This window comes from Salvia miltiorrhiza, chromosome 7 (genome assembly GCF_028751815.1).
Source record: "Salvia miltiorrhiza cultivar Shanhuang (shh) chromosome 7, IMPLAD_Smil_shh, whole genome shotgun sequence".
NCBI classification, from domain to species: Eukaryota; Viridiplantae; Streptophyta; class Magnoliopsida; order Lamiales; family Lamiaceae; genus Salvia; species Salvia miltiorrhiza.
Genome location: NC_080393.1, coordinates 27,373,791 through 27,396,131, shown reverse-complemented (window position 1 = coordinate 27,396,131; position 22,341 = coordinate 27,373,791). Strand labels below are relative to the sequence as shown.

Here is a 22,341-nt window from a genome sequence, read left to right as displayed (position 1 = left end):
CCTAAATTTTAATTGAATAATTGTATAAACAGTCAAGTCTGTTGATAAGAAGATTAAATCCTTAGAATAATCTATGTTTGTACAAAAGTCAGCTGTTGAATATGGACACACTTCTAATGAGGTCTCTTGCCCGCCACCAAGCACCCGCACATCTATGAGACATTAAAAACTTTAAGCATAAAGATAAGCATAAACGGAACTTGTCAAAATTAGAATAAAACAAAGGAAAGACATACGGAACAACACGTATGTAATCAGCTAATGTCGCGTTATTGATGCTTACCACTTATCTAATGAATTCTCCACCAACAACAAGGAAACAAAAACTACATTGCGCACATCTATGAAATCTTACAAGCATTAGACTTAGCAGCATATAAGAGAAGCAACAACAGAATTGTAAAACATCATAAAAATGTAGAATAAACAAAGTTGAAAAGAACCATACACGAACAAACAAAAAGTGGTATTAAATCAGCAATAATTCGCGTTATTGATGTATCGGAGAAGAAACTAGTACAAAAAAACTTACCAGTGCGAGTTAAAGGAGACGTGCACCATGGTTTCCTACTGCCGACGCCCTCAGTCCGATCTGCTGATCGAAATTACAATTGAAGTCTAGGGTTTTAGGTAGGGATGTCAATCGGGTCAGCCCATTGAGTTTCGGGCCAACCCTATCGAGTTTCGGGCTAATCAGGTTGAGAATTTTATCGAGATATAAATTTTCAACCCTAACCCTAAACGTTCAGGTTTTGGGCTAGCCCATGCCCATCGGGCTAATCGGGTTAAAGGCATAAAAATAAAATAATAATTTTTATTTTGTTATTCTTAATGATCTAATGTATAATGTAATAAAATTTACATAGAAATCAAAGATATAAATTATATAGCAAGCATGAAATGCAAAAATATAAGATACTGAAGAAAAAAAATCATGATTACATAATATATAAAATAAGTTGGTAACAATATTTAACAATAGTTTGAACTCATAGAATCAAAGCATCTCAAAAATACAGAAAAGTGAAATGATGAGACTTTATAATATTTTGTCATTTTTTTAATTTTTATATCTAAATATTTTATGTTATGTATCCGGGTTTTTCGGGCTAGCCCATCGGGTTAGTCGGGCCGACCCTATCGAGTGTCGGGCTATTCAGTTACGGGCTAGTTGGGTTGTAATTTTTATCTAGTTGAAAATTTTCAACCCCAACCCTCTCAGATTGACGGGTTAATCGGGCCAGTCAATGGGTTTTAGGCTTGATTGACATCCCTAATTTTAGGTCGAAGAACTCTGGGCCGCTTATATAGTCTTTTTTATGGGTCAAACCCTAATGGCATTTGTAATTTGGTATAAAGGACTTCTAGTCGTCATTATGGGCTCGTGGAACGGCCCAATTAAATTTTTTTTAGAGGGCCCAATTGTATTTTAAAGATACTTTATTTCACAAAATGTGAACTCCAATTATAAATTCAGATATCAATTATAAAGTCGTTTAATTAAATTCTAAATCATACCCGAAATATAAAAATCTTGGGAATGGAATTATAAATTTTAATCCTCTCAAAAAGAAAAATATGCAATTAAAAATTAGCAATTTGCGTTTTTCTCTGAAACCCTAGTTGCTTAAGGTTTTAGGAGCGTAGATTTTTTTTCTTGGGAGTTCTTCTTCCTCATGTTGGGAAAGTAGTTTATTTTCTTGCTATTGATTCGAACTACAATCTGCTATGGATATGGAGGAAATTGCTAAGAGGGTAGCCGAGTTGAAGTTGTCTATGAAAGCGGCATCAATTCGTTGTTTTGACGATGCATCACAAGGACAAACTAGGGCTAAGAAATTTATCATAGGGTATAGAGATTCTCTACAGGATAATCTTCGTGGAGAAAAAAATGGGGTAAATAGAACTGAGTAATATATTTATTCTTCTTTTGTTTAATATTTTTTTTAATTTTAAACTAAAAAAGTCACACAAAATCTCCTGTAGACCCGGGTGTACGATACACCCGGGTCATATCCAACCCGGATCCTGACCCATATTTGATCCAACTGGACTATCCTACTCGAATATCAAGTGTTAGTGTCATTTCGATATAGTGTTAGTGCCATTTACATATAGTGTTGGTGTCAATTCAATATAGTGTTAGTGTCATTTTACACTTAGTGTTAGTGTCATTTCAATATAGTATTAGTGTCATTTGTAAAATAAAATAGTGTTAGTGTTATTTTCGAAATAGTATCATTTGTAAAAAAAAAATAGTGTTAGTGTCATTCTAAGACCGTGTTAGTGTTAGTATCATTCAGTGTTAGTGTTAGTGTCATTTCAAGAAAAAAATGGGTCATGTTAGTCCAAATGAGTCAGGATCCGGATCGGGTACAACTCGGATGTACGGTACACCCAGGTGTACAGGAGACCACCTAAAAAAATCATGTATGTTGATTTCTTAAATCTTTTCTAGTATAGCTTTGAAAAGAAAAGGGGTTCATTGCCCATAAAATATTGAATTTTCATCCAATTCTGGTTTTGCACACAAACTTTGAAATGTGGCGTGATAATTATTAGACTTTTGATTTTATCTGATTTTGCTACTAATCCATATTCCGACCAAATATCAAGCTAATATATAATATGGCGTGCTAATTTTGACGTGGCGTATTTATTCTTGTGTGACAATTAGTTGGTAAAATAATATTTTTTATTTAATTTCTTATCAATAAAAAAAGAATACAAAACAAATAACTCAAACTGTCAATAATTTAATATATCAAATCAAATAATAGTATTTTTTTTAGTTGAATTAATTAATTGAATTAATTTAATAATAGTAAGGGGATTCTTCGAATTTAGGTGTTTCAGCGAAAGAACATTTTAACTATCAATAACTTAATATACAAAAAATTTAGTGAGAATTATCACTTTTAGCCATTTTTCATAAAAACATAAGTTATATAGCCCTACTTTAATACATAAGTTAGACAATCATTTTTAACTTAAAAGACTAGAGTGCCCTTTGACTTTTTAATACTCTTATTTCATATTTTATTTTTTATTTTTATTTAAATTTTATATGTAAATAAAACAAAACAAACAATTGAAAATCAACTATTCACCCCCATCATCTCCTTCATTCACGTCTGTACCCTTTAAAAAAAAACTTCACGACTTCATTCATGCCGCCGCCCAGTCGCCGACGTCCAATCATCGTCGGTGTCCAGTCATGACTGGAGTCCACTCCAGTCGCCGTCAGGAGAAGCAACAACATCCGCGTCGCTGTTAGCAACCGCGTCCGCGTCCGCGAAGCAGCAGCCACCGAACGCGGCCGTCCGCGTCACCGCCAGCAGGAGCAGTCGCGCCGCCGATCGCCGCCGTCCAGTCCTCCACATCTCTCTCTAACTCGGGTCGCTCTCACTTTTTCTACGTTTCAATTATCCTCTCTCTCTCTCTCTCCACCAACCCATGAACCACCATTAATGTCCATCTACGAAAATAGCTAAATGAAGCTATAACTTTCGTAGGAAACAAATTGCTTATGTGATACATACTTGATTGAGTTAAAGTAACATAAATGAAGCTACATTTTACTTTATTTCTTGGAAGAGAGTTGTTGGAGCAACATACTCCAAATTCATGCAAAGAAAGAAGAAAGAAAACTACTAAAAAAGCTTTCGTTTTTGCTCAAGAAATCGTTCAAATATATATAAAATAGAAGCAAATACTCTCTCTTAGTGCACTATCTCGTAAGAATTTACTATGGTACGTAAACAATCTCTTTCTTGATGATATATTGAAAAAACTAGGGTTGTTCTTCAGTACTCGATCGTGTATTCGATCGAATTCTTTTAGTCGATAAGAGTCACATGACGAATACATGATTTGTTAATGACAAAAAGGTTCTAGTATTTCATGACATGCAAATATCTTCCCAAAAGCATGATTATAAAGTAGTTAAACAAGGTTTATCGTGATAATATTGAAAAAAAATTAGGGTTGTTCTTCACTACTCGGTCATGTACTCGATCGAATTCTTCATTACTCGATAGGAGCCACGTGACGAATATATGATTTGAAAAGTTTCTAGTATTTCATAAATGAAAATACCTTCCCAAAAGTATGATTATAAAGTACTTAAACAAGGTTTATCGTGATAATATTAAAAAAAATCGTGTTGTTCTTCACTACTCGGTGGTGTACTCGGTCGAGTTCTTGATTACTTGATGATAATTTGTTTAATTTGATTTTGTGTTATGTTATGTTTAATTGTGTTTACTCGATGGTGTCACCAATCATTGGTGGACTGCCACTACTCGATGGTGTACTCGATCGGGTTCACCACTCGAGTACACAATCGTGTACTCGATGGAGTACACGATCGTGTACTTCATCGAGTAGTTACCAGAAACCGTTTGTTGAGGTTAAATAGTTGTATTTTCTATCTAATTTAATTACAGATGTCATCGTGGCAATGCATTATTATACGACACAGTGGTCGTTGGCATGGAACAGAGTATGTAAATGGAGATATTGTTGCCGTATTCATGGCAGTGAATCAGATCGGTCATGATCGTCTTATGCATCAGATTAGGGATGCTATGTGTCGTTCGTCGAATGCAGATTTATTGGTGTTTTACTTGACAGTAAACACTGACGGCGAAAGATTGAAGGTTTCTTTGCAGAGTGATACAGATTTATTTCTCTTGCTTTATGAGCAAAAGGACAATCCAGTAGTTTACGTCACCGTTAGAGAGAAATATTCTTTATCCAATGTAAATGTGAACATGGCAGGCAGTAGCTCGACGCCCCTACATGACCCAACGCCACATTCACCTGAAGGTGAGACAGATGCTTCAGACGAAGAGCCAGATGCTTCAGACAAAGATGAGGAAGCTAATTGTCGTGCTGATTTGCTTCAGAGTATGCAAACTGAAAATAGCGCTTGAATGCGTCAGCCACCACAGAAAAACTTCTCGTCTGACGATCAGGCTAATCGAGAGGATCCTGACGGTATAGAACGTATACAACTTAATTGGATTATTCATGTTCCAGAATTTAATAGTGTGCCAACACTAGGATGGGAGGAAGTTCTTACACCAGACATTGGAAGCCTTGTAAAGGGAGACTTATTTCGGTCCAAGAATGAGTTGCTTGTTGTAGTAAGAATCTATCACATGGAAAATCGAGCGGAATATGCCACCCAACGTTCTAGCAAGACACGTTTGGCATTCGTTTGCAAGCATAGCGAAGATTGTTCGTTTAAGATGCGTGCCAAGAGGGGTGAATCAATGTGGAGGATTACAAATCTAACGTTGGATCATAGTTGCTATACGGACTCTCCATCGAGTACTCGACCGAGTACTCGTTCCGATATCGTGCACTATTTCCACGTACCATCGTGTTATCATGAATTCCAACATTATCAAACATACTTCATTTCAAACCAACAATCAACCATACTACATTTTAATAGCAAAAAACAAACATCAAATTCTAAAATAATACAAACATTAATTATATAAATATTTCTAGATAAAAATATGAATTTAATAGCAAATTTCTAGCTTTCATACCGGTGGAAGTAGTGGAGGTTGTGATATTTCCTCATCATGGGGATGGTCGGAATCCGTTTCGCTCATTTCGACGGAGTTAACGGAGGGGCGGGGCTTTCAGCCCTAGTTCGCGGCGGACACTGGCTAGGCGAAGGGGTTAGTCGACACAGGCTGGGATTTGAGCCTTAGTTCATGACGGGTCGAAGGGCTTCGGCGGTGGACGAGGACGAGGGGTCGGTGGCTTTGATGACGATTGGGAGTGGTTGGGCGTCCGGCGCGCGACAACAGGCTAGGTCGTGCGCGCGACGGTGAGGCGTGATGACGCAATGGCGGGGTGGGACGACGCGACGGGGGCTGCCGCTGGGTGTTCGTGCGCGCGACGAGGGGCGTGGCTAACGGCGAAGGGCGGAGCTGCGGTGGCGACAGGCGGAGCTGGGCCGACCGATTTTTTTAGAGAGAGAATCAGCCGTGTTTTTTTTTGTTTTTTGTTTTTTTTTTAATATCTGTAATTCAATTTTGAGAGAGAGGGGGAGAGGATTGTTTGAATTTCTATTTTGTGGAAATAAAATAAGTAAGAGTATAATAGTATTTTTTTAGCAAAAAAGGGTTATATGACTTGTGTATTAGAAAGTAGGGCTATATAATTTATATATTTATGAAGCATGGCTACAAAAAAAATTACCTCAAAAATTTATTAGCTAAGTAATAAAGTTTATTAAATTTTCATTATCTAAAGATTAATTTTTTTTTATATAAACTATATACTCCCTCCGTCCCGGCCAAGACGCTACATTTACTTTTTGGCACGAGATTTAAGGAGTTGTAGATTAATATTTTAAGTGTGTAATAATAAAGTGATAAAGTAGGAGAGAGAAAGTAATAAAGTGATAAAGTAAGAAAGAGAAGGTAATAAAGTGATAAAGTAGGAGAGAGAATGTAATAAAGAAATACTTAATTAATGTTAATTAAGTGTTTAAAATTTCTTATTTTTGCCAAATATTGAAATGTAGCATCTTCATTGGGACGGCCCGAAAAGGAATATGTAGCATATTGGGCGGGACAGAGGGAGTATATTTATACTATTTGAATGACTTCTATTTTATATATTGGAGTAATCAGTTGTGTAATAGTGAACTAGAAAAAAATTGATTTAAATTTGAGAATTAAAAAAAAATACTATTATTTAATTTGATATATTAAGTTATTGACAATTTGGATTATTTGCTTTGTGTTCTTTTTTTTAGGGCTAATTGCCTGTAAATCCCTAATGTTTACACGGAATTGGTTTTTGCACAAACTTTTATTTTTCTACTTTTAAATACCTAACCTTTCGTTTTTGTCTCAAATTTATTCGGTGACCGGTATTTTCTTATGCCGGCGCCGGAAATGCCACTGTGGCTGTCGGAACTGATGAGGTGGCAACCGGAAATTAAAATGGTGTCACTTTTGTGACATGTGGAAAAAATATATGAAAAAATTAAAATAAAAAAAAAACATGTGGAAAAGAAAAGAAAATTTCTCCCCTCCCCCCATCGTCTTTTCACCCCTTCCCCCCTCCCCCACCCAGCGCGCCCCCTGCCACCTCCACCACCGCCAGCGCCGCCACCCACCGCCGCCACCACCAGTGCCCGTCGACCTTCAACGCTCCAATTGTGGTGTCGCTTTCCCCCTCCCCCTTTTCAGACCCGCGTCAGCCCTCCCCCCTTCCCCACCTCGGCGCGGCCACTTCCCCCTCCGCCTCCCCCTTTCCAAACCCGCGTCGGCCCTCCCCGTCGACCTTCAACGCTCCAATTGTGGAGACCTTTTTCTCATTCTCAATTTCATCGTGCTAGGAGGATTTGATGACAGAATTTGGTGGGAATTTGATGTTTGCTGGGAATTTGGTGCTGGTGGTGGGAAGGACTGAACGAATTTGGTGGTGGTGGTGGTGGTGGTGGCGCCCAGATCCCTTTTCACCCATCAATTGAACACTACGAGGCGGCGACGCCGCCCCCTCCATCAATCGAGCGCCCAGATCCACCCATCGTCTTCCCCTTTCTCTTCCCCACCCCCAAACCCTAGTTTTCTGAAATTTCACAGAATTGTGTGGGGGGAAGTGGCGGCGTCGCGCGACTCCACGAGGCCGAGGCGCAGCGCCTCCGCGACGGCCTCCAGCACGGCTGCCTTGGTCGGCTCTGGGATGGAGAGGGTGGTGGTGGCGGCAGGGGGGCGACGCTGGTGGTGGTGGCGCCGGCGTGTGGTGGTGGCAGGGGGGAGAGGAAGAAGACGGTGGGGGGTGGGATTTTACTTTTTTTTAAAAATTTTTGCCACGTGTCAATGAATAGGTTATGTGTCAATTTCCGGCTGCCAAATCAGCGATTTCGGCTGCCACAGTGGCATTTCCGACGCCGGCGTAAGAAAAAACCGGTGACCGGACAAATTTGAGACAAAAACGAAAGGTTAGGTTAGGTATTTAAAAGTAGAAAAATAAAAATAGGTGCAAAAACCAATTCCATGTAAACGTTAGGAATTTACAGACAATTAGCCCTTTTTTTATTATTAACAATAAGCACGTCATATTAGTCTGATATATGATCAGAATTTGGATTAGTAGCAAAATCAGATAAAATCTAAAGTTTAGTAATTATCATGCTATAATTTAAAGTTTATGTGCAAAATTAGAATTGGACGAAAGACCAGCTAAAAAATTACTCCCTCCGTCCCAAGAAAGTTGGCCACATTCTTTTCGGCACGGAGATTAAGAAATGGAGTGTTATGTTTTAATTGAGTGGGGCCCATCAAAATTAATGAGTTAATTAAGGAAAAAAAAACTGAATCTGGTGCTTCTTCTTCTCGCATTGGGCGCTTCTTCTTCTTCTCACCTTCTTCTCCGGCGGCGGCGCCGCCGCCGGCGACATCGACGACCCCAAAACCAAACACCGCCTTTACCCGCCTGAATCGCACCTCCATTTCTCCTCCAAATCAGGCCCCAAATAGTGTGTGAACAAAATCGAAAACACGAATATGCCAAAAACATCTAAAAATTAATCATCTTTCGTGTTAATCAATCTAAAGGCACATGCGTAACATCAATTGAAAAACTCCATTTCTCCTCCAAACCAAACCCCAAATCGCATACCCAGATCTTGCCCAAACCAGAATCTTGCCCAGGAAATCGGTGCACATGTGAGCTTCGAACACCACAGCCTATCCTCGATCTCTTTCGGTCTGCCGCCCTGACGCCGGAGTCGCACCTCGAAGAGGCAAGCGCCGACTGGAGAGGCGGAGCCCTAGCCCCAAATCGGAGAGGCGGAGCAGCGCTGGGGGAGGGAGATAGTTGAGACGACGACGACGGCCGGAAAGGCGAGAGGAGGCGGCGGCGACCATGCGGGTGGCACCCGCCGGAGAAGAAGAGAGAAGGGGGTGGGGCGAGAGGGAGAGAGCAGAGGCCAGGGAGAGGGAAAGGGTCGGCGGTGGTCGCGGCGAAGACCACGACGACAGCGGCCGGAGGGGCGAGAGGAGGCGGCGGCGACCATGGGGGTGGCACCCGCCGGAGAAGAAGAGAGAAGGGGGTGGGGCGCTGGGGAGAGGTGGGGTGGCTGTGTGCGTGTGTTAGTGTGTGTTTTGTGTGTGTGTTTTTAAATAAAGGTGATTTAGATTTAATTAGAAAATTTTAATTGAGTGTAGAAGATAGGTTTAATTAGGTGTAGATTAGTTGATTAATTATAGAGTTTAATTTGGTGTAATTTTTACCCAAAAAGGAAAGTAGCCAACTTTAGTGGGACGCCCAAAAAGGAAATGTGGCCAACTTTCTTGGGACGGAGGGAGTAGTTTACAACTTTGATAAGATAATAATTTAATAAAAAAGTAAAATAAAATAGAAAGTGAAGTAGAAATGAATGTTGTAAAGAAAAAGAAATTAGCTTGAGTTTATGATGATGCGCAGACTAGCCTCCGTCGTGAAAACCCACAACCTAAACCCTAACACCGCCGCCGTCCGCCCTCTCTCGACCAAACGAACTTCCAAAACCGGTGAGGAAGAGTGGAATGACGCGTGGGAAACTGCCTGGCTTCCCGACGACCTCTCGGGCAAATCCTCCCGCGCCCCATGGGAATCTGACGTCAGCTTCTCCCTCCCTGCCGCCGCGGAGAATCCCCAAACTGCAATCTCCTCCCCGCCGGAAGAAATCGACACCGAGACCAAGGCTTTCGTGGAGGACATGAACGATAATTGGGACCAGAGGAAGGGCAAATCGGCGAAGAAGGATTCTGATCGAAATGCGGAATCCTCTTCCACCTCCTCCCAATCTTCTTCTCTCTACAGCTTAGAGAATATTAAGAGGGATTATCGGCTGACGAAGCAGAAAATCCACGCCAGCCTGTGGGCGAAGGAGATTGAGAAACAGGAGGAGGCTAAGTTGGGGAATTTCGTCTCCGGCGCCGACGACATCGAGAAATTGCTCGATAGCGCCTCCGAGTAAGTATTCTTCTGTTTTCGATCATGTATCGCGTAACGAATGAATCTCGTTTTCCATTTTTAGTAATTAGTAGCTGCATTATGATTTTGAGCAGAAATCATGCCTAGAGTTAGTACAACATTGACACTGTATGTGATGATCTTGGTTATTGTAGAAGTTGTTGAAACAAATCGAAAAACTCATCTTTTATGGATATTTAGGCTTGGGAGAAGATATACTTGTCAACTTATGTTATTGCCGGATAGTTTATACAACTGAAACATTTTGTGGTTCATTCAATATATATAGGATATTTGATTCTGCACCTGGAAACCCCAAAATTGGTGGCTCCGAGTTCAAAAACAAGCCTGATGGCTGGGAAACCACGTCGAAAAATCCAGATGGTAATGTATGGGATATGTCACAGAGGGAAGAAGACATCTTGGTTCAAGAGTTTGAGCGTCGCATTGCCTTCAATAAGTTCCAGGTTGGTACAATTCAAATGCCAATTTACTTCTTTTTTGTTTGTGTTGTTATTTCATTTCAACTGCCTTTGAATGGATTTCAGATTGCAAGCTTCATAAAACAACACATATTTAGCCGAAGGAGGCCTGTGGATGGATGGAAATACATGATCGAAGTTATAGGGCCGAATGCAAAGAAAGGCAAGGGAAGTGTCGCAAGAATTCCTAGTGTCTCAGATGAATCAACTCAACCTTATAGAGAGGACAAGGTTCCTTTTGCCGGTACTTACCCTTCCCAAAAAAGGCGATGAACTTTATGAATGTCCTTCAAGTTCAGAGCTCTTGTAGAATTTGCAGTTAGAAAAGGAAATAGGATAAAGATTTTGCTAGTGACTTTATCAATATGTTATGTTATGGAGTTTCTTCTCTGATACATCTATAATACGCGAATTATTGCTGATTTAATAACAGACTGTTGTTTGTTCGTGTGTGGTTCTTTCAACATTTGTTTACTCTACATTTTGATGATGTTTTACAATCTGGTTTCTGGTTCTCTTATTATGCTGCTAAGTATTAATGTCTTGTAAAGATTTCATAGATATGCGCAATGCATTTTTTTTCTTGTTGTTGGTGGGAAGATTTCACTGCTAGCTGATTAAGTTTTGTACCCTTCAAACAAGATTATTTGCTATAAGGATTTCATCTGCTTCCCGAATGGTAATCAACGACTTTATGACTGCCTTTTACAATTATACAATTAAATTGTAGAAGTAATTTGTGTGCTGTGTATGTAAGAAATTCGGTTCTCTACACTACTTGCAAAATCAGGTTTTTCGTGTGTTGCCCATTTATCTGAGTAAAAACTAAGGTAAAATATAAGATACAGGCAGAATTGGAGAATATGGTCTCAGGTGCTAGAGAGAATTGTGGAGGGTTCAATATGCTTTGAGCCGTATCAGGAATAATGCCAGAAATTTATTGACTCTTGGTGAGAAGGACCCTCGTCGTATTTTTGAAGGTGAAGCTCTTCTGAGGAGGATGAACAAGTATGCTCTCCTGGATGAGAGCCAGAACAAGCTTAATTATGTCTTGTCCCTCACTGTTGAAAACTTCCTTGAGCGCCGTCTGCAAACTCTTGTTTTTAAGGCGGGTATGGCCAAGTCCATCCACCATGCCAGAGTTCTTATCAGGCAGAGGCATATCAGGTATACATGATAATTTAGTTTTAAAGGCTTCCCTAAACCCTCAGTTCTTGTTTTACTTCACTTGTTAATAGACTATCTACATAAATTTTGTATTCCTTTGTTTTTCTGAATGTATCTGCATAATTACTTGTAAAAGATATGTTTTAGATTTTTCTCTACACTGAATGATGTTCATCTAAGATAGGCATTTGAGCAGCAGAAAATTTATGCTCTCTTTCTTGGAAATTTTAATTTAGTTCTTTCTATAAGTTGAACTCTCTTTTGGACATTGCAGAAATTTTATGTTCTTGTGCTTTTGAAATTTTAATCTAGTTGTATCCATAATTTAAATTCATTTTTTGACACTACTGTGTTTTGCAATGTGATAATTGATCTTTGCCATCAGCTAAACAATGCATTTTCAAGGCATTGTAGTTGATTTTCGAGTATGTTGATAGAACCACCCTTTACTGTTCAAGTATCATTTGAAACAATCTGCTATCAACCACCAACTAGTGTTATACCCGCGCGATGCGCGGTCAATATTTCTTTCATAATTAGCACAATAAAAAATGCATAATGATAAGTGTTTAATAGACGAAGCTGATTTTATCTTACTTTGTAAGTGTCATAAACTACATTATTAATAATGTAATCAAATTACTAATTCATTGTACATAAGGAAAATGATAGATATTTTAATATTTTATTGAAATAATTTATTTATTTATTTGTAATGATTGAGTATAACTTATAAGTTATACTTCATATTCGAAATTGAATCTGGAACCAATTGGTATGCTATTCGGCTAAATCAATTATGAAAATCTATATAGTATCTATATATGTGTTGGGCTTTTTTTTTGTGTTGGGCTTCTTTATTGCTCTCTCTTTGTTTTCCTAAACCAATTGAGCTAAAAGGGCTTATTTATATATAAATATATTTGACTATTTTAATTTTAATATAAATTAAGTTGTAGTTCTATTAAATATCTATTACTAATATATTAAAAAAGCAATATTTAATTTGAAATCAATTTTAAAATTGGGTGACAATTTTGTAGTTATAATAAAATTAAAAGTTTATTTATAAATTATACTTATAAATATGATAATTGAGTTAGTATCAATTTTATAAAATATAAAAATATTTTCTCGTGCATTGCACGAGATGCAAATTATAGTATATATATATATAATATATAGTTTGGTTCTTACAAAAGCATTAATTTCATACAAAAGTACGGAGTAGTATTTTTTAGGGGCAAAAATTTACGTATTAATCCTTGATCAATAAGTGAAAAAAAAAAAAAAAAACTTAATCAAGTTTGTATACAGATTATCCAAACTAACCGAATTGAGCCCAAACTATATATATATATATATATAGTTAGAATTAAGAAACAATCTCATCCTTTGATTTCTTTATATCTAACGGTTCAGATTAGATCCGTTCAACAAAATTAAAAATAATATTAGCTAATAGAAAATTGATTATTTCCTTCATCGAGGGTAATCTCGACCAGATCTTATTCTGCCGATTTATGAAGGATAGGAAAATTGCTTAAATTCCTCACTTTCCATACAAATCGAGATATCAATTGATTACCATGGTGTGTCATTACAGATTTATCGTTCACAACCTTCTTCTCCGCCGAACACGTTCATTTAGAAAAGTGCAGAAAGGGTGTTTCGTAGGTGTTTACTATTTCGGCGAAATATGCTGATATATCAATGTCATGTTCACAGATGTGCAGAATGACGTTCAAGAAAAAGAGCGTAAAGGTTCAAAAGATGCATACCTAATAGATTCTTTCATCGTCCTCTCTTGTTCGGAAGAATACAATCATGGATCGTGTGGAAAAGATGAGGCTCTCGGCTTAGCCGTCTGCGTGCATGAAAGAATGGACTACACGATAGTGGTTTCTCGGCTCTCCGTTACAGTAGGGAGAAAGAGAATCAAAGACCGTAAATCGACCGGTTGCTACATCGGAAATTCGACGTTGGTTGCCGAAGGATGTTGCGGTCGTTGGTTGGGGAGATAGAGAGAGTATTTTGGCTTTTCGATTCGTGATAGTAGTAGCTTGAAGATGAAGGAACGACTACATGTTGACGGCTCACGGCCTAGTGGCCGGTCGACGCGGAAACGAGCCGGCGAAGGGAGCCCACTTAAGCTCCTGTTCGATTTTCAGAAAAAGGAATGGAGGTGTTCCTGTCGTTTTTCTTGCTGTTCAAAACAATGTAAAAAAAAGTTCATAAGATTATCACTTACTACATGTAGTCACCATTCATTGAGACTGATTAAATATCATGAACACTTCCGACCAAAATATACGTTAAACTAACTATGACTTAGTCATTACAGAATAAGATAAGTTCAATAAAAACCCATTAAAGTTCAACAAAAAATGAGAAATTATTTTACTTTTTGTTCGTCTGCAATTCTAATGAATTTATGTAAAGAAATTAAGTTTAGCCGACGATTACTATTAATTTAAGGAATGGCTATTAGATTAATTCTCCATATCTCAAATTAAACAAATTTTCTAAAACTAACAGTGATATTGTTACGATCTTTTGGGGGACTTACCATATACGTTGAATAATTAAAAGACATTGTTAACCTTAATCAACAACTAAACGTATAATATTAAATAGCATAGGAACCGTTGGATTAAGCTAATCTAAGGGTGTAAAATCTTTCTCATTTCTCACTACATTTACACCTTTTCAATTGAACCTTTGCCTATATATATATATATATAGAACTAAGAAAAAAAAAACAACTCAAAACATACTAAAAGTCAAAGTAATGGGAATTGCCGTCAAAATGCATTCCTCAAAAAAACTAAATAGAAAAATCGTTCCTCTTTTTATACCCAAAAAATAAAAATCAATTTGTCTTCCTTCTACCTCTCCATTGTTCCTCTTTTTTTCTCTTTCATATTTGCCTCGACGTCGTTCGTCTCTCTCCGCATCCACGCGGCCGCCTATCCTCTCTCTGCCTCTGCGCGCTTTCTCAACATGAATTTATATTTTTGTTGTAATTTTCATCTAAGTTTGACTTTCAACAAAATTGAAGCTTAATTGACAGTCGAAATTAAGTCAAATATATTAAGTTTTGCTTTCTTAGACCTCCGAGCTTATAAATACTCATCATCATCAGAAATTAGATCAAAATCAGTTAAAGTTCTAACTATCAATTAAGCTCTAATTTCGCTGAAATTCAAACTAAGGTGAAAATTGCAACAAAAATATAAATTTATTTATATTTTGGCTTAATTGAAAGTTCAGATGAAAATTGTAACTTTTTTCAAAGTTTGTGTATTTTTTTTACCATAACCCCTTTTTAGTTCAACTTTTTTTATTGCGAAATTTTATACATATATGTCCATCCTTTGGACCATGAGAAACTCATTTGTACGAGGTGATGAGAGTATATAAATTTTCTGGTAATTTGGTATACGACCTTCTTGCTTTATACAATACAATTAGTTGCAAGTTTACAAACTTCTCAAACAAGTAATTCTTGTTAATTTCCAAATGAGATTATACTACAAAAAAATTTACAAGATTAAATTTATAATAAAAGAGATGTAATAAACAGTTCAACTTTGGTTGACTAATCTTTTGGTCAGGCTTGGGCTTCTTAATTAAATGGCCCATTAAACCGCCCACTTCTAATGTAATAGAATAGGAGTTATAAACATAGTACTTTGGTGGGCTCTACTCGATTCCATTTGCTCAAACTCTTCTACTATCAGAAATTAATTGAGGTCGACTCTAATAAAATGTAATTTTGGCAAATATGATGATTGTTACCTATTCAAAAATAATTCGTAAGCCTGTCAAATCTATCCGAGTAATCAGCTTTAAATTTGGATGAAAATGACACAAACCCAAGTTGAGAAACTAAGTAAAGAGTGTGACAAATGAGATGGTAATGATGTCCCATGTTTCAAATCCAAGTTAGAGGAATACGGCACGGCCCCTTCCTCATCAAATCTCACTATTTTCTCTTTAAATTATTCCGTTATATGTAACTTGCGATATCCTGTATTCTTCACCCTAATATACCTTTAGATTTCATAACAACTTTTAGGCACAATGAAAATTGCGGTAAAAAAAATATCAAAGTCAAACGTCAAGTATGGGATTAATTCTTCAAACCCTTTTATCCATAAATTTAGACCAAAGTTTGGACGTGTGAATTGCGAATTCGGGATTGTTATTCATCTCTCCGAAGCTGTCTCCTTCAAATTTAGAAATTTAATTTGGAAAAGTAAGTATGAGTTGACGTGTGATAGTGGATATTAGTATTAATTAAACGTTTGATTTTTGGTTTTCTTTGTTGATTGTTATTGTTGAGTAACACGTACGTGTCGGCTCAACTATGTCTCAATTATGTTATGTTTTGTAGACGTGAGTTTTGCTATGACTACCATAAGAAAATTGTTTATCAAAAAAAAAAAAAAAGTAGTTCTGAGATTGATATTCCAAATATTTTATTTCTAATTTCAATTCACCCCCATCCCACATTTGAGTAGAAAAGGTCTCAAACTCAATTATTTGAAACTCTGGATTTTAATTTTTTTTCTTTTAACAAATATTTCTGCCCTCAATTTTTGCAATAAGTATTGAAAAAACTATGTAATAATTCGGGTCTTTGTTTTTTCTAAAAAGGAGTTCTAGTAAATTCAATATTTAGAACTTCCTTACCTAATAAATACAAATCAAATATTTAATTGATATTGTGTACTAAATTCAATCAAAGAGTACTCAATATTCGCGTATTATTGCATTTCATAAGTATTTAGACAATAAACAAGTTGTTATGAATCAGTTAATTTTTTTGCTTTTTTGAAGAAAAAACGGTATCTTAAATTAAATTAAGTGCCGATGAATCAAATCAAGAAGACAGCTGAGAAAATCTGACTTCCAGATCCTTACATCGTCACAAGAAATAGCGAAAGTCACTAAAGAATGAGCAACAAAATTCGTGTCTCTACGAACATGCCTAAAATCTCATACACAAGTCTCCTTCGCATGAGAAAAGGCCGACCGCAAATCATCGCACAACGCCTCATAACTAACCCGGTTGTCATGAACCACATGAATAGCAAGAAGGGAATCCGAATAAACCAAGAGATGACCAATACCATTTTAAAGGCTTCGCGTGAAGCTCACCCATAAGGGTGGTACTAGTACTGCCAATACGCTGAGCTCCGACAGCAAGGGGCGCTCCTTTCCAGTCACGAACAACAAAACCTACCCCCACAACACTTCCACCGTTGCACCTCACAACATCCACGTCTAAGCGGAAAAATTCTTATTTGGAGGAATCCACTTTTTTGCCCCTTCTTTCGGCAATAGCTGAGAAAGAGCATCTGCTTTGAAACGGGCTTCAAATTATTTGAATCAGTTAAATTATTTGTCCTATATTTATTTATATTTCATTGTATTTCACTATTACTCCATTCGTCCCAACTAACTTGATCAATATTCTTTTTTGAGTCATTCCAACTTAATTGATCAATTTCCTTATATGAAATAAATTAATATAAGCAAAGAAATGCAAATTCTCCTGTGCGATCAACTGCATACAATGCAGACGGTTTGAAAGTTTACATTTCTTCACAACAATGTTTATTTTTATTCATAAGAACTTTTATTTTTAGTTATTTTCACTCATTAATACTTTTATTCTTAACTATTTGGTCGAGTAATTATTGTCGTAATAAAAAGTAATTATTGTTACAATGAAATGTAATATTTCTAAATTATTATATTTATTCACGATAATTGTTACTTTTATTCATGACAACTTACTATTACATAAGTATATATTTGTACGAACAAATGTATATCTTATGCTTATTAAAAGTAACCTACCACATGGGGTGCGGTCAACTGCACACAAGACCAACCCGCAAAGAAATACATCTAATCACTTAGTATTAACTTTGTTATTGATTTTAAATATACTTAAAATATTAATTTCTTAAATTTTGCGCCCAAAAGAAATTGATCGGTTAACTGGGGTAAAGGAAAGGGAGTATTAATTTCAAGTGGAACATTAAAAATGAGATTTTGACGATTTTAAGTAATTGCGAATACCATGCATGTTTATGTGTTTTTTCTTGTAATTTATTTGATGTAACACATCAAAGAATCATATCAACCAAATGAAAGCCTCAAAAGTTCCAATACCTAATCCAAGAAAACCATGTACTTTTCCACTCAAAATGGTCGAGCCCACATGATAATCATCCCTACCAGAAAAGCAAAACTATATAGTCAAAAAAGAACCCAAAAATAAGTTTTTTTTTTTTTTTTTTTTTTTTTTTTCTCTCTTAAAAAAAATAAGAGAGCACAAGAATCACGAAATTTTGCCCTAACTGATCCATACATCTGGAAACAACTTTTTAGGGCATGGGCGGCTATGTTCTTGAGTGGTTATATTATATAGATAGATAGGTTTCATCACACACACATGCTATGATTTTCTCTTTTTAAAAAAATAAAAATAAAAATAAAATCATTGATGTTATCTTCTTGTCCCGTCTTCTTTTCATTGTCATGACATAAAGAATATTAATTGAGTAGTTATCTTGATTTTTATAATATGAAGAGAAATATATGCCATATGGCACATCAAGCATCAGTCAAATTTTTTGTTTTGTGGGGAATCCCATTTTGGAATTACTATATTGCTATGAGAACATTTGGAAAGTTTTTAGCACTCTCGTTTCATATCTTTACAGCTAATAATATACATATAGATTGTATTGATATATGATGATTTGCTTAATGCTCATCAATTTTTACATTATAACAAAATAAATTCTATTCTACGTGGCATCGTATAATCACGTCATTCTAATTTTTCTCAATTCTCATTCATTCTTATTTATTTATATATTTCTAATCAATTTTTACATTTAAAAACTATATATTAAATAATTATATAAATTTATAGATAAATTCTATACTATTAATTAAATAATCGTATAAAACTATTAGATAAAGTTTGTACTATTAAATAATTATATAAAACTATTAGATAAATCCAATATATCCATTTAATTATAAATCCTATCCTACATATATTATAGCAAAATAAATCTTATCCTACGTGACATTGTATAATCACTCCATTCTAATTTTCCTCAATTCTCATTCATTCTTATTTATTTATATATTTCTAATTATTTTTACAACAAATTAAAACACATTAGCACTTCGAGGGTCCATTCGTCTGTTTTCAAACGCCTGAAATCCCTCTTAACCTCATACCAACTTTTCTTATATATATAAACTCAATAACCAACAAGAACTCAACATGCCTCACAATCCATCTTTTTTTCACCCAAAAAATTTAACTTAATAAAATGATGGCATCCAGAATAGGAATCCTTATACCTACTTAATTGAGATTGTTCCAAGTGTGACTAAAACTTAAATAAAGTATATCAATAAATTAATCCACAAAAAGCAATCAATTCAAATGTCAATTCATTTTTTAGAAAAGATATTCTTCAACTAAATGTTATAAATAAATAAAATACATGCCTATGCCCAATCTATATATATATATATATATATATATATAAATCTTTTTTTACACATGAAAATTGATTAAAAAATTATTAAAAAAATTAGAATGAATGAAAATTGAGGAAAATTAGAATAAAGTGATTATACGGCGCCTTGTAGGATAGGATTTATTTTGCTATTATATATATATATATATATATATATATATGGTGAAAGTGAAAGTGGAGAGAGAAATTATAAGAGTGATAGTTAGTGAAAGTGGAGAACGAGTCCCACAAAAAGTGAAATTGTAAGAATAATAATTAGTGAAATTATTTCTAAAAATAGATTCGGAAGACGTTTTGGGGACGAACCAAAATATAAAAAAATGAAAATATTTGAGGGACAGAAAGAGTAAATATTATCGATATACGATTAATAGCAGATGCGACACATCAATCGTACATCATATCATACTTTAAATTTACATATATATATTTTTTAAAATATTCAATCCCACATCAACTTTTTATAAACTTCATCAAATGAATATTTATATAAAAATATATTTCTATTATCACAACCTATATTTAATTGGCGAAAGTGATTAAGATTAATATTATTTTAAATATTGTAATACTAATTTAATTTAATTTGATCATATCAAATTAATTGAAAAAATAATTTATATATAAACTATTTCATATGCTATAGTAATAAAAATAATACTCCATCGAATTTCGACGGGTTGGACGCTAGTTTTTATTTAAATCGTGATCGATATGGTGTACGTACGTCATGATGGTGGGGTTTTGTATTTTATGATTCGGCCAACTATATGTTTCTCTATTAATGACTATTTTGGGCAATCACGAATAATAGACAAGTGCTACACTAGGTCGGTATACTTCTAACATTTAGGTACGTTTATTATAGATGATTAATTTATATCTATATCTATATCTATATCTATATCTATATCTATATCTATATCTATATCTATATATATATATATAAATAGCATATGTAGGTCAATTAATTTATTTTATGAAGATGTATTTAAATTTTATAATATCTAATTAAGATATTTAATCATTTTTATAATTTGAGCTAACATGTTTGAATGATTCATATCCAATTAAAGGATAGTATTGAAGAAATTATGATATTGAAGATAAAAATATCAAATCATATATATTACTATTAATCTTGAATAGTAAATGCCCGTCATCAAATATTGATGTCAACTATGTGGTATAAGAGATTAAATGGAAAATAGTTGAAGGTTCTAAGCATTTTTGTGACATATTTTTACTCATGCTGCATTTCATTCCACGTCCCCCAACTCCAAGCTCCCATTTTTCCATACCACAACATGATGAGAATAAGGCTTGTATTAATGGAAAAGTAAAAGAGTACAAAACATCCAAGAAAGCGCAAAAGAGAGCAAACAAAAGACCGAGCCTCATTAAAACCTTCTAAGAAGAAGAGACCTTAGAAGGAAAAAGAGTACTCGTGAAAGACTCACATTCGGTTCAGGAGCGGGAAGAGACAACTTCAGGAGTTCCGGCCTAACCATCACCCCTAAGAAGCTCGGCTCAAGAAAACCGGAAGAAGAAGAACCAAGAAAGAAAACAGGAGACCAACAACAAAAGAAAACAACCCAACCAAAGCCTAAGGGAACCAACGAACCTGCTTATATAACCATACGGATATGACTATGCGTCGACATATCCCTTGCAACCGCAATCCTAATCTCCTCAATCGCAAAAGGCCACCAGCCTTCCTGCCGATCATCATTGGCCATAATATCTGCCGGTTGATTACCCTCACGGTAAATATGCGAGACCATCAAAGAAAAATCCCGAAGCAGGCGAAGAGTATGCTGCCAAAACGCCCTAAATCTCCAAGGAACATCACTCGAGCGAGAGTACAAAAGGTGAACCACATACATAGAGTCAGCCTCAACCCACAGATGCCGCCAGCCTCGGGTATGAGCAATGTGAATAGCATAGATCACAGCCAACAATTCCGCCTCGAAATCAAAGCCGTTGCCGCCTTTAAAATGAAAACAACCTCGGACATGAGACCACTTGTCTCGAAAAACCCCACCCGCAGCAATAACTCCAGGAGCTCCCGCCGCCGAGCCATCTGTATTAACTTTAATCCATTGACCAACGGGAGGCCACCAGTGAACCTCCACCATACAGGGGGGAGGAGCAGCACGGCTCCTCACCCCAATCGCACGAGTGATCGAATAGTCAGCCCAAGAATTAGAAATATTACCCAACTTCCGGAAAACCCCATCAATCTCCATAAAGTAAGCCTTGACAAAGGCCAAAACCGCACGTCTATCAAAGCACAAATCCTCAAAAATAAGCGCATTGCGTCCCGACCAGATACGCCACATCAGAGTGATAATTCCCGCCTTCCAAAAGGAACCAATTTGGGAACTCCAAGAGAGATTCCAAGCCAGAACTAAGAAGGAATGAATATCCATGCACCCCAAGAGATTCTCTTTACCAAACCAACCTAAAAAATCAGTCCAAATAGGGCGAACACACGAGCACTCCCAAAGCACATGCGAAATCGTCTCACTATCTTGGAGACACAAAGAACAAGCATTGGGCGCAATTAACCCTTGCCGGATCAGAACATCAAAAGTAGGCAAGCGCCCATGGAGGACACGCCAACAGAGAATAGATCGCCTCATCGGAATAAAGTCCTCCCAGATCCATTTGCCCCAGATAACAGCAGGAAAACGATGGCAAATATTAGAAAAAGCCAAAGAGGCCGAAACCTCACCCTTAACCGACTGTTTCCAATATCTCGTATCCCTCTGGCCGCCCATCGGAATACGCAGAATATCATCCACAATATCAGGAAAACGAGAAACAAAGGATGTCGTGAAATGCCAAACACCATCTTAAAAATAATCACTAACCGAGAAGCTCAGAAAATCATGCATATATATCGGAATTTTAAGTTTATCCACAAGCTTGTACCCAAGCCAATCATCCCGCCAAAAGTAAGTATGCTCACCACGGTCAATACAAACATAAGAATCATCCACCAACTGATTGACTTCTTCTTTCATCCCAATCCAAACAGAAGAGTTCGACACCGAATCCTTTGCAACCCCAAAATTGTTTAGATATCTCGATCTCAGAATGGAATG

The 22,341-nt window shown here is 36.2% G+C and overlaps 1 protein-coding gene across 2 annotated transcripts; it reads left to right on the top strand.

The window, feature by feature from the left end:
* The first annotated feature begins 9,396 nt into the window (after positions 1-9,396).
* Positions 9,397-10,929, top strand: LOC130995766 (protein GAMETE CELL DEFECTIVE 1, mitochondrial). 2 transcript variants are annotated; one of them, XM_057921178.1, is made up of 3 exons: positions 9,397-9,999; positions 10,289-10,466; positions 10,548-10,929. In XM_057921178.1, the coding sequence occupies exons 1-3, from the start codon at positions 9,455-9,457 to the stop codon at positions 10,752-10,754; spliced, it is 930 nt and encodes a 309-aa protein (XP_057777161.1). In that variant the 5' UTR covers positions 9,397-9,454; the 3' UTR covers positions 10,755-10,929. The 2 variants fall into 2 exon arrangements, with proteins under 2 accessions (XP_057777161.1, XP_057777160.1); XM_057921177.1 differs by having other exon boundaries at positions 10,289-10,929.
* Positions 10,930-22,341: the final 11,412 nt, after the last annotated feature.